The sequence below is a fragment of the Apodemus sylvaticus genome, chromosome 10 (assembly GCF_947179515.1).
Source record: "Apodemus sylvaticus chromosome 10, mApoSyl1.1, whole genome shotgun sequence".
Taxonomy (NCBI): domain Eukaryota; kingdom Metazoa; phylum Chordata; class Mammalia; order Rodentia; family Muridae; genus Apodemus; species Apodemus sylvaticus.
This window is the reverse complement of record NC_067481.1, coordinates 70,284,251-70,296,700: the sequence shown is the minus strand read 5'-3', so window position 1 is coordinate 70,296,700 and position 12,450 is coordinate 70,284,251. Positions and strand designations below refer to the sequence as shown.

Genomic DNA, 12,450 nt, shown 5'->3' with positions numbered 1-12,450 from the left:
TCACTGTGCGAAGAGCCTCAACTGCTCTTCATGACCCCTACATGCCTTCAAAACCAGTACCATCTGGGTGACTCTTACACAGCACCAAGTCCAGCCACAGCACAAAATACAACTGTGGCTATCTCTGGAACACACTCTCTGTGCTCTCAGAAAACACTTCCAAGAAGATTTCATCTCAGTGATGCTGGTCTCTTCTTAACCACAGCTAATTTCTTAACTCCAGCTAAGCAGCATCAATAGTCCCAGTAACACAGAGGTTTGCTTTAGTGGTTCTGGTATCTTGTTACTCACAGCTGATTCTTCAGCCCCAGCTAACCAAAACCACAGAATCTTCACAATCAAAACATGGCCACTGTAAGTCTTTAATCTTCCCTCTGAAATTTCACAAGCCAGGCCTCCATCTTCTGCACTGTTCTTAACATTGTCTTCCAAGCTGCCACAGAACTTTCCACCGAGCTCTTAATATTCTAATGGCTTTTCTAGCTCAAAGTTCCAAAGTCCTTCCACAATCCTCCCCAAAACATGGTCAGGTTGTCACAGGAATACCCCACTCCTGGTACCAATTTGTCTTAGGGTTTCTATTCCTGCACAAGCATCATGACCAAGAAACAAGTTGGGGAGGAAAGGGTTTATTGAGCTTACACTTCCACGTTGCAGTTCATCACTAAAGGAATTCAGGACTGGAACTCAAGCAGATCAGGAAGCAGGAGCTGATGCAAAGGCCATGGAGGGATGTTTCTTACTGGCTTGCTCAGCCTGCTCTCTTATAGATCCCAAGAGCACCAGCCCAAAGGTAGTACCACCCACAAGGGGCCCTCCCCACTTGATCACTAATTGAGAAAATGCCCCACAGCTGGATCTCATGGAGGCACTTCCCCAACTAAAGCTCCTTTCTCTGTGATAACTCCAGCCTGTGTCAAGTTGACACACAAAACTAGCCAGTACAGCTAGCATTACAAATTTGTTTATAAATGTTAAGGCCTTGTTTCACTCTGAGTTTGAGCCCTGGGATCCACATAAAGGTTGGAGATAAGTAGTTCCATACAGCACTCCTGTAACCTTCACAGATCCACTGTAGTATGCATTCATATGCACACTCACACAATAATAATAGTCCCCACATTATAAGATGTTTTATCTTGTATACCAAGAAAAGCCAGTGCAGTACCTTGTTTGTTTGAGCTCATTGAAATGTCTTGGTGTACAGAGAGGAGAGTTGGAGAGTTATAGCTGACATTATGCCAGCAGAGGAGATGAGGAATCAGCAAGAGAGTCAAGCAATGGTCAGGGGAACTTAGCAGCCCTGACTGTCTAACATTTCTTCTACTGTGGCTTACTAGAACCAGGTGCTTCTTGATTTCTATAAGCTTCACAGAATAAAGACAGACTAGTGACTATCCAAGTGTACTTCTCATTACATGTCCAGGTTACAAGTTCAGTCACAATTAGAAAATACAAACAGAACAGATAATTCTTGTTATTATTGGCCATATAACTCCAAATTAAAGAAAATATTTGAACCTGTCTTTATGAATAGCAAATACCTAACCTTTTACTGTGTGTTCAATCATCTACACCGTAAAGTAGGAAAAGTGTGTTTTTAGTTAACACACTTGACTAGAACTTATTCAATTCTATTCCTCCAGGGATATACCCTATATGACCCCTTTTCTTTAAACTACATATTCAGAGAGCTCTAAGCCTAAAAGAAAAAGAGACCTTGAATCTGTAACCTAGTCTCCTGGCCAGTCAGAGTTTGTCAGTTGTGTCTGTTTACCCTGCACCAACTATACTGTTTGAGTTTTCTCAGGGACAGCTACCTCAAGCAGATCTTGGAGTAATGGCTTCATTTAGCAATGTGCTTTCTGTGCTTAGCGAACTCCAGGGCATAAGGTGGACTTGGAAATAGTAGCCAGATCTTTCCCAAAAAGACCGGGACACAATCTTTCTCAGAAAAAGGCATAAAATTAATCATAATACAGAAAGTCCCCAAGAACACAGCACACAGAGACCAAAACCAGAGAACAGTGAGTGTAGCAGTGCACTCAGCTTTGCTGGAGCTGTCGGGCTGCTGTCTGGTGTCGTGATTCTCACCATTTCTAGTGGCTATGACTGTGCCATCTGGTCTGAGTTCTTATGGTTTTTTCCCTCATGTAACACCCTTAGACAAACATAAGAAGGAAAATATAAAGAAACTTCATATTCAGAAGTTGAATCTTCCAGGTCATTTCTAGAATCATCAGTTCCTACCCCTTGGCTCTGCTCATGTGGAATAGACACTGTACTACCCTCTGTACCACCAGTAGAATGGTCATCCATGACTTAAGGATAAACCATAAAGGAAGGCAAAGCTGGCCCTGTGGCCATCTAGGCTGGCTCAGCACACCGTTAGAGCCTGTCTCCCTTGACAGCGTTAGATATTTACTGAATTTTTCAGGCTTCATTCTTTATCAGGTACTTCTTAAAGGTTAAAGGGTAATTTGCTAATTTCTAGATTTTTCTTCCAAACCGTTCTGCAAATGTTGGGGTCTTTTCTATGGGTTACTTGCAGCCACATCATCAATTCTGCCTGACTCACAACTAAAAGTTGCCGCCAGTGTGCCAGGAGGTTATTCCTCATGCCTTTAATCCCAACACTTAGGATGCAGGAACAGGTGGATCTCTGAGTTCAAGGACATCCAAGGCTACACAAAGAAAGCCTGTCTTTAAAACAAAACTATATAAAATGCAAGGCATAACTGTGCTACTGTACCATTTCCTCCTTTTCTTTTTTTGGGGGGCGGGGGGGATTGTTAGGGTTTTGGTTGGTTTGGATTTTTTATTTTAGTAATCTCCAAAATAGTAGGTTTATTTATGACATTTTCATGCATGTGTCACTGTACTTTGCCTCCTTTCTCCCCCTCTCCTGGAAACCCTATGGCAAAATTCTTAAAAATTTAACCAAAAAAAAAAAAAAAATACCAATAACAGGTTTTCAGTTCTGCCTTATGTGATTTACAATGAAAACTTTAAGATTTGGTGTCTGTCTTAAGCTAGGTATATGAGCCTTGAACAAGTAGCCTCATGTTTTAGAATATTTTCTGTAAATATGATGCTAATATTAAAAATAGAGATATTCTTCCCTTTAAGTTAAAGACCATTTGAGCCGTGCAAACCTGGAGTCATGAGTGGTACCCAGAGTCCACATAAAGGCAGGAAGAGAGAAACACTCCTCAGACCTCACAGTCTTACTGTGACATGTTCCCACCTCTGCACACACATGGTAATTGAACAAACAAACAGTCCTCTGTAAGCATCGAATTTACTAGCCTGTTAGAGATGATCTGCCAAATAACAGTTGCTACCTTCCATTGGTTATGGATGTGCATTGTATAAGGAGGCTTGACAGAAAAGGTAGAGGTTAATAAAGTTGTAGCTTACTTGAGTAAGACCCAGTTTGAAATCCCATCATGTTCAGGAGTATTATTACAAAGGCAGAATCTCAGCAAATTCTAGAATGCAGGTAATGTCTGACTACATTGTACCTGCAGAGATGGTAGCAATTTTTTACTGCATTTCTGATCTCTCACTATGCTGTGTTGAAATGTTACTTTCAGATATTACCTTGGTTCTCTTTAATTTTTGATCAAAATATGGTTACTGGGAAAATTGGTCTCTATGTTTGAAATGATCTGCTGTCACAAAATGATGCTTTAATAGCATACTGCAAGCAGCCCAGGTTACAAAGCTGCTCTGTTTGCCTTTGCTGAAGGACTAAGAACAAATTTGTTCTGAACTAGACTCTTGCCACATCTTAGAGTGTGCATGGCCTAAAAGGACCAGAGGAAAGTTTTTGTTGGCACAGTGTGCTGTGGTTTGTAATGGGATATGTTGCTCAGGGAGGAACTGGTATCTTACTCTTTTGTAATCCGTGTTTTGCCAGATCTTGTTCTTAATTGAGAACATTGCCACCTGCGCCAGATGACTTTGCATTAATGCTCCTCATCTTTTAACTCATTTACATCAGCATGCAATAGCATTAACAGAAAAAAAATATTTGAATCTTGATTCTTTTGTGCTTAATTCTCATCTTTTCAGGCTCTCATTGTAGTTTCTGTCTTCTTACAGGTCATTGAGTCAAGGCAGCACAAATTCTAACATGCTAGATGTCCAGGGAGGTGCTCACAAGAAAAGAGCACGCCGTAGCTCACTGCTGAATGCCAAGAAACTATATGAAGATGCCCAAATGGCAAGGAAAGTGAAACAGTATCTTTCTAGTCTGGACATAGACACAGACGAGGAGAAGTTCCAGATGATGTCACTACAGTGGGAGCCTGCATATGGTACCTGTGAGTAGTTCTCCTTTGCATCACACTGGTGAACACAGCATAATTGACATTTTGAGCTCCAGAATTAGTGCTGATTTCATTTGCAAAGACGACTTCTGTACTCCAGCAACCTGGTCTGCTCATGAGATACTAAGTCCCATGCAGCCCTTAAATAACTCTGGAGGAGGGAGAGAGGTAAATATTTCTTTTAAAGGCTTTATAAATGAGGTTTTTTAAATTGGAGCATTGCCGGGCAGTGGTGGTGCACTTGGGAGGCAGAGGCAGGCAGATCTGAGTTAAAGGCCAACCTGGTCTACAGAGTGAGTTCCAGGACAGTCAGATCTACACAGAGAAAGCCCTTTGTTTCTTTCTTTCTTTCTGTCTGTCTGTCTGTCTATCTGTGTCTGTCTTTCTGTCTTTCTTTTTTAAAGGAACATTAATGAAATTTTTAAATGGGGAGGAGTTTATACACAGTCACTGGAGAGCTAGCTCAAGTGTTAAGAGCTCTTGCTGTTCTCATAGAACCTGAAGTCAGTTTCCAACACTTATATGGTGTCTCACAACTGTCTCTAATCCCAATTCCAGAGGATCTAATGCCCTCTTCTAGACTCCATGGGCACTACAAATACACGGTACACAAACATACATGCAGAAAAAAACACCCATACACAACATAGGAATAAATTTTTTTATTGGAACATTATAGAAAATACTGTTTGAGAACATTCAACCCTCACCTTTAAATGAAAATTGACATCAATAATAGCCTAAAATTACTAATTATAAAGCTTAGGGGTTTGGTTGAAACACTAGCACTGATAACTTACCAGTAAGATATAAGTAGATACATCCTAACATTGTGGAAGAGATTTTTCTCCTCACTACTGACACCTCAGAGTCCACCCTGCCCACTATTCCTCTGCTCAGTAAGTACTGTATCCCCAAGGAACACCCTAACTAGTGCTGCCTTCTTCAAGTGCAGGCTTCAGAACACATGTCCCTGGGTTAAGAAAATTTTGAGTTGGGGGCTCAGTGGTTAAGAGCACTGACTGCTCTTCCAGAGTTCCTGAGTTCAATTTCCAGCAACCACATGGTGGCTCACAACCATCCATAATTAGATCTGGTATGTCTGAAGACAGCAACAGTGTACAGGCATACATAAAATAAATAACTCTTAGAAAAAAAGAAAGAAAGTAAAGGAAGGAAAGAAAGAAAGAAAAGGAGAGAGAGAGCGAGAGCGAGAGCGCTGGGCAGTGGTGGTACACACCTTTAATCCCAGCACTTGGGAGGCAGAGGCAGGCAGATTTCTGAGTTTGAGCCCAGCCTGGTCTACAGAGTGACTTCTAGGACAGCCAGGGCTACACAGAGAAACTCTGACTTGAAAAACTAGAGGGGGGGAGCAGGAAGAGGAGTTGTGAGTTACAGGAGGTGAAGTTGAAAAAAAATCCTATTAAATGTTAAATTAAATGACAAGCACAATGGAATTGCAAGTTTTCTATTGACAGAAGGGATTGATAAATGTGTTGGTATTTCCATAGTAATATAATAGTTTGCCAGCTGAGTAGAACAGAGAAACAACTTCTGGTTTAACAATGAGTTTAAAATACTGGGTAAAGAGAAAATGTTTCCTATATTAGCAAGAGTTGGGCATAGTGGTATGTTAATCCCACCAGACCAAAATAAGAGCACTATCAAAATTTCTGAGCCAAATTTGAAGCAAGTTTCTTTAAATACTGACCAGAACAATGGACATTGGCCCATACCTGGGATTTCCAGAAAATTATCTTAGTGAGGTACTTACAGAGGCAAAACCCACAATATGCACTTTTGGGACATACATCCTAATGTACTTTATACCAAGGCACCTCCTACCTATCTGTGATCAAACACTTTCTGTGCAGTTGGTGGAAACAACCTTGTTTACAGAAGTGAAAATGCATTTTTTGTTATCTTACATGAACAGCTTCCAGCATTCCAGTAAGTTATCTGTCCTTGGACAAGTGGAGTTTACAGGTTAGAGACAGTTTTGTTTTATAGATCTCATAAGCACAGTATTTAAAATATGACTTTAGCCCTCATAGGTATTCTCTGGTGAAAAATAGTACTTGAGAGACTAGACAGGATAGTATATGTTCATGACCAGACTAGGGCTACATAATTAAGACCTGTTTCAAAAAAGAGTCAAGATTAAGCTAGTATCAAACAATAACCAAAAAAACTACATTGGATACTTAATACTAAAGAAAATTAATGAGGTGTGTGTGCTTGCGCTGACACCAAACTGCAAGACTGACTTGATAGAAACCTCAAGACTCTAGTATGGAAGATTGGGAAAATACACAGTGGAAGCAGACTGACAGTCACAGCTTCACGGGTCTTGCTGAAGCCTTAAGAGTATGGGGAGTTGTGAGGTCTGTGGGACATACAGAGAAGGAAGCTAGTAGGTTATGTTTCCATGTTAGTGGTCATTCTGCTATCATCTAGAGAATGACTGGTGGCACACCTGAATTGATCCAGGGAGAGAATTTCAGTCATATAGATGTGAGAATATGAACTTGGCCTCAGGAGACAGATCATGATAATGGATTCAAGGATTTAAGAAGCAAACAGATTATTCCACAGAAGTTTCAGAATTTAAATTTCTTTTATGAAAATAAGTCTTTGATAATTTTTTGTGTAAAAATGTATAGTTTTTAAGCAACTAGTTGTCATTGTTAATAGTCTTGCCTTAAAAATTTACTGTTGCTTGACTGTTCTCTCTTTCCTTGTAGTGACAAAGAACTTAACTGAAAAAAGGTCAGCCAAATCATCTGAGATGTCTCCTGTGCCACTGAGGTCAGTTGGCCAAACAGCGAAAGTCCACTTGCATCAGCCACACAGAGTGAGCCAGGTGCTTCAGGTGCCCGCAGTTAACTTGCACCCCATCCGGAAGAAAGGACAAGCCAAAGACCATGTGCTGGGTGAGTGCTCATAACCCTAAACTCATTTTACTCTTAATTTCAAAAGTAATTAAGTGCTAACAAGAATATGAGTCAAAACGGTTTCGTTTTGCCTCAACATATTTTATGACAGCATGTTTTAAATACTAGTGGTAGGATTTCTATACTACTAAAATCTGTTCATCAACAGAAATCTTACACAACTGTGCATCTTGACTTCAAATCTTAGGTAACACATCAAGCTGAAATCTATTCTGCATTCAAAACTGTATCTCAAATACTACAGATGCAAGCCTGCTAAAGCTATGAGAATCAAATTGTTTATTATGAAAAAACATACACTGCCCTTTTTCATTTAATGCCCCCTCCAGAAAACCTCATTAGGAGAAAAGAATGTGTAAAGTACACAAGAATACAGTGCAGTGGTTAAGGCTGCTCTTCCAGAGGGCCTGGATTTGATTGCCTGTATCCACATGATAGTGCACAACCATCTGTAACTCTAGTTCCAGAGGATCCAACATCTTCTCCTGGCTTCTATGACCACTGCACACATGTGGTATACAGGCTCACAATGCAGTCCAAACACCCATAAACACACACACACACACACACACACACACGCATCTTATTCACATTACATCCAAATCTCAGCCTTCCATCCCTCCTCTCTTCTCAGTCCCACCCTTATAAATTCATCCCCCCATTACCCCCTGCTCTTCTCAGAGAAGGGGAAGCCCCCCTTGGGTACCAGTCAACCCTGGGACATCCAGCCACCATGGGGCTAACCACATCCTTTCCCATTAAGGTCCAACCAGGCGTCCAGTTAGGAGAAGGGGATCCAGTGGCAGACAACTAAGTCAGAGACAACCTCCACTCCAATTGTTAGGGAACCCGCATGAAAACCAAGCTGCAGTTGGGTGGTGGTGGCTCACGCCTGTAATCCCAGCACTTGGGAGGCAGAGGCAAGCTGATTTCTGAGTTTGAGGCCAGCCTGGTCTACAGAGTGAGTTCCAGGACAACAAGGGCTACACAGAGAAACCCTGTCTTGAAAAAACCAAAAAAAAAAAAAAAAAAGAAAGAGAGAGAGAGAGAGAAAGAAGGAAGGAAGGAAGGAAGGAAGGAAGGAAGGAAAGAAGGAAAGAAAGAAGGAAGGAAGGAAAGAAAGAAAGAAGTTGGGAGTTTAGTCTTTGTGAGCCCCCATGGGCCCAGGTTAGTTGACTCTGTAGGTCTCCTTGTGATGTCCTTGGCCCCTCCAGCTCTCTTAGTTCTATCCCCCTCTCTTCCACAAGTCTCCCCAAGCTCTGCCTGATATGTGGCTATGGGTCTCAGCATCTGTTTCCATCCACTGCTGGATGAAGCCTCTCAATAGACAGTTATACTAGGTTTCCGCAGTCATAGCAGAGTATCATTAATAGTGTCGGTTGGCTCTCTCCCATGGGTCTCAAGTTATGCCAATTGTTGGCTTGCTGTTCCCTCAATCTCTGTTCAGTCTTTATTCCCTGCATATCTTATAGGCAGGGCAAATTCAGGGCTGAAGATTTTATGGGTGGATTGATGTCCCCCTCCCTTCCCTGGAAGTCCCACCTGACTACAGGAGATGGCCACTTCAGTCTCCATGTCCCCCACTGATAGGAGTCTCAGCTAGGGTCAGTCCCATGGATTCCCTGGAAATTTTTTAATTAGAAATAAAGAAATGTAGAGCCAGGGCTACACAGAGAAACCCTGTCTCAAAAAAATAAATAAATGAAAGAAAGAAAGAAAGAAAGAAAGAAAGAAAGAAAGAAAGAAAGAAAGAAAGAAAGAAAGAAAGAAAGAAAGAAAGAAAGAAAGAAAGAAAGAAAGAAAGAAAGAAAGAAAGAAAAGAAAGAAAGAAAAGAAAAGAAAAGAAAAGAAAGGTAGAAGGAGAGATTGCACAGTGATTAAGAAATACTGCTTTCCTAAGAACCCAAGTTAGATTCCCAACACCCACATCATGTGTCTCACAACTACCTGTAACTTGACTTCCAGATGATCAAATATCTCTGGTCTCCTGGGGCATCTATATTCTCTTGCAGACACCCAGACACATAATAAAATAAATCTTTGTGTATGGTTTTGGGGTTTGTGTTTTGTTTTGTCTAAGGAACAGAGCTAGAGAGATGGCATAGCAGTTAATAGCACTTGTTCCTCTTGCAGAGGGATCTTGGTTCCCAGCACCCATATAATGACTCACAACCATCTGACTCCAGTTCCAGGGGATCAAATGCCTCTGACCTCTGTGGAAACTAGACACACATATGGTACACATACATGCAGACAAAACATTCATACACATAAAAGAATAAATCTAAAAAATATTTTAAATATAAAATATTTTAAATATAAAATAAGTATAATCTATACTCTGTTTTCCCCCTTGAGCCATATAGACATTATTGGAATTACCTTTATTTGGTGTTTTAACAGTATCTCTATGTTCATTTTTATATGCGAAGCTAGATTACCTTCATTTCCTGGTATTATTAACATGGTCCATGTATTATACATGTTACATGCTTAATAGACATATGTGATTTTAATTTGATTTGATGTGAGAATACAGAATTGAATTAAAAAATGGCCAGAGTTTCAATTTAGTGTCATTATAGACACAGATTACTTCTTTATTATGTGTGTGCTAACACAGTACATTAAAAGAAGAAAGCAAGAGAAGCCTTTAACAAAGGCAGGGATAATGTTGGTATCTATAAGGAGCTACAAACACTTTGGTTTACTACAAATTGCATGTATGTTAAGAGACAGTAACTGAAAATCAGGGTTGGGGATTTGACTTAGTAGTTGAGTACTTGACTAGTGTACACAAAGTTCGGCTCATGTGTGCATGAGCATTTGAAGCTCACATTTAACCCTGAGTTTCAGACACAGTCCATCTTTATTAACTATATTTACTTGGTATTCATAATGCCTATGAGGTGAGATGGTAGGATGAGACAGTGTGATCTACATGGATTCTTAGTAATGTACACAGTGCCAGTACATAATCAGTCTGGCAGTTGATTCTAGGCTGGCTAGCTCTAAAACCCTTGCTTTTTAACCACCAGACTAAACAGCTTCCCAAGGATATGAGGAGTAAAGTCCTAAATATATTAAATTTTCCCAGTGACAAAATTTGTCACTGGGAAACCACTAAAAAGATTTGAAATCTTGCATGGTATACACCCCTCTAATTCTAGCACTTGGGAGACTGAATCAGGGAAATTTAGTTCAGTGTGAACCCAGGCTAGAAGTTCGAGACCAGCTGAATTACATAGTAATACTCTATTAAGGAGAGTGACAGAAGGAGACAAGGAAAGGGAGATGGAAGGAGGGAGGTGAAGACATACTTGAACATGAGACGGTTGTGGGGAGGAGGAGCAGAGCAAATCCAGAGGCAGGAGAGCCCGCTGGTGAGAAGACCTTTGCAGAAGACTGCTGTCACTGGGCCAGCTCCTCTCCACACTTGTCCGTGCTCCATGTGGAGAGTGGTCTGGAGCTCCATGACTTCTTAGAACCCGTGGAATAAATGAGTAGGCTGGAACTGTGTCTGGATCTCACCTGTGCTCAGTAGCTAGTTAGTGTAGAATAGAACTTCTCCAGAATGTTTTTAGGAGTGCAATACAATTTTCCTGTCTGTTGCTTACTTTTGGGAGGGTTAATACACCATACCACAAAGCAAATTGTCTTATTAATCTGGGCTGTATTGGCCAGCTGAGGTTGAATAAATAACGTAGAGATGAGGCCTGTGTGACGTTTCCCATACACTTAAGTCCCTAACTGCACTTACACGCCTTGATTGACTGTACCAGGCATTGACTCTAGTTACTAATGATTTAGACAACTACATCCTTTTCATTGTAAAATGTTGCTGATTGGCCTATTTATTCATTTATTTTTAGGTACAAGCTTACCTCAGAAAGGTTTAGGACCAACTGAAGAAGTGAGTGGTAAGAAACACACAGAAGATACTATTTCTGTAGCATCCTCTCTGCACTCTAGCCCTCCTGCCTCTCCTCAAAGCTCTCCTCGCAAAGGTAAGAAGGAATGTTTCCCACTATTCTTCTCAGACCAAATAGCACAGTTTGCTTTCAGTCTATAAGCAAATGGCAGAAAAGTGAAAATGCTGAGGCCTAGTTTTAAATTAATATTTCACACTAAATTATTCAAACATTTTTAGGTGTTATCAAGTAACTAGGACTCCAGTATTTAAAGCATGATCGATCCTTAGCTGTTTTAAAGAGGGGAAGCATGGATAGAAATAAGTGCATAAATCACAGTCATTTTGGTCTGTGCCAGTGCTCAGTGCCATCTTTCCAGTTTCATATAATTGAACATCTCTGGGGAATTTGCAAATAAAATTCTATAAGAAATTATATTTACACTGGATGTGATGGTGCACACCAGCACTTGGGAAGAGAGGCCAGGGGGTCAGGGTTGTCATTTACTACACAATAGATTCAAGGCCTGAAACCAGCTCCCAAAAAAAGGTTTTTGTTTTTGTAGGAAAATGTAGGAAAAGAATAAATGGTGGCCTAGCTTTTAATCCCAGCACTCAGGCAGTAGTGACGGTGGAGCTCTGTGAGTGCCGGAACAGCCAGGGCTACACAGAGAGGCCCTAAAAAACAAGAAGAAAGAAAAAATTTAGGTTTTTCCTTTTGGTTTCCTCCGGTTTTTCTTATTTAAGGGGATTTAAAATTATCTATGTCTTGGGCTGTTACATTTATATAAAACCAGGAAAGAAAAGATACCAATCCTGATTCTTTACATGTGTGTTCATGTGTCAGCTGGAAGATTTTCTTGGCTAAACTGAACTATTGAGGTGCCACATGATGTTGACCACATGTTAGGCATGCTAAAGAATAATGCATTTCTTACTCTGGTCTTCCACACTCTGAAACTATAATAGAGAAGGGGCATCCTAGTCCTGGCTTTTTCATGAGTGTAAAAGGATAATACACTTTATATAATCACAGTAGAGGATCTTGCCTGGCCAGAGGGGAGATTAAGTTTAGAAGTCCTGGCTGTTGGAACTCCCCCAGCTCACTCCCTTCCCAAGATCTAAGGTTCACTCCTCAGGAATGTGCCAGCTGCAGCACAATGATGTCACCACCTGAGCTTGACACTCTGTTCCTTGTTACTTTTTTGTTACCATTTTTGTTCATAAGGTCCAAACAAAAAAACCTTTGTCT

General features: G+C 40.7%; 1 protein-coding gene across 5 annotated transcripts in view; it reads left to right on the top strand.

Annotated features, from left to right (window-relative positions):
- Positions 1-12,450, top strand: part of Rapgef6 (Rap guanine nucleotide exchange factor 6) — a 183,335-nt gene that overhangs the window by 156,624 nt on the left and 14,261 nt on the right. For 4 of the 5 annotated variants that reach the window (XM_052195333.1, XM_052195331.1, XM_052195334.1 and 1 more), the window contains 3 exons: positions 4,108-4,328; positions 7,079-7,267; positions 11,161-11,295. In XM_052195333.1, the coding sequence (XP_052051293.1) occupies positions 4,108-4,328; positions 7,079-7,267; positions 11,161-11,295 (545 nt within the window). The remainder of the gene's footprint in view (positions 1-4,107; positions 4,329-7,078; positions 7,268-11,160; positions 11,296-12,450) is intronic. The other variant, XM_052195332.1, reaches the window with a different exon arrangement.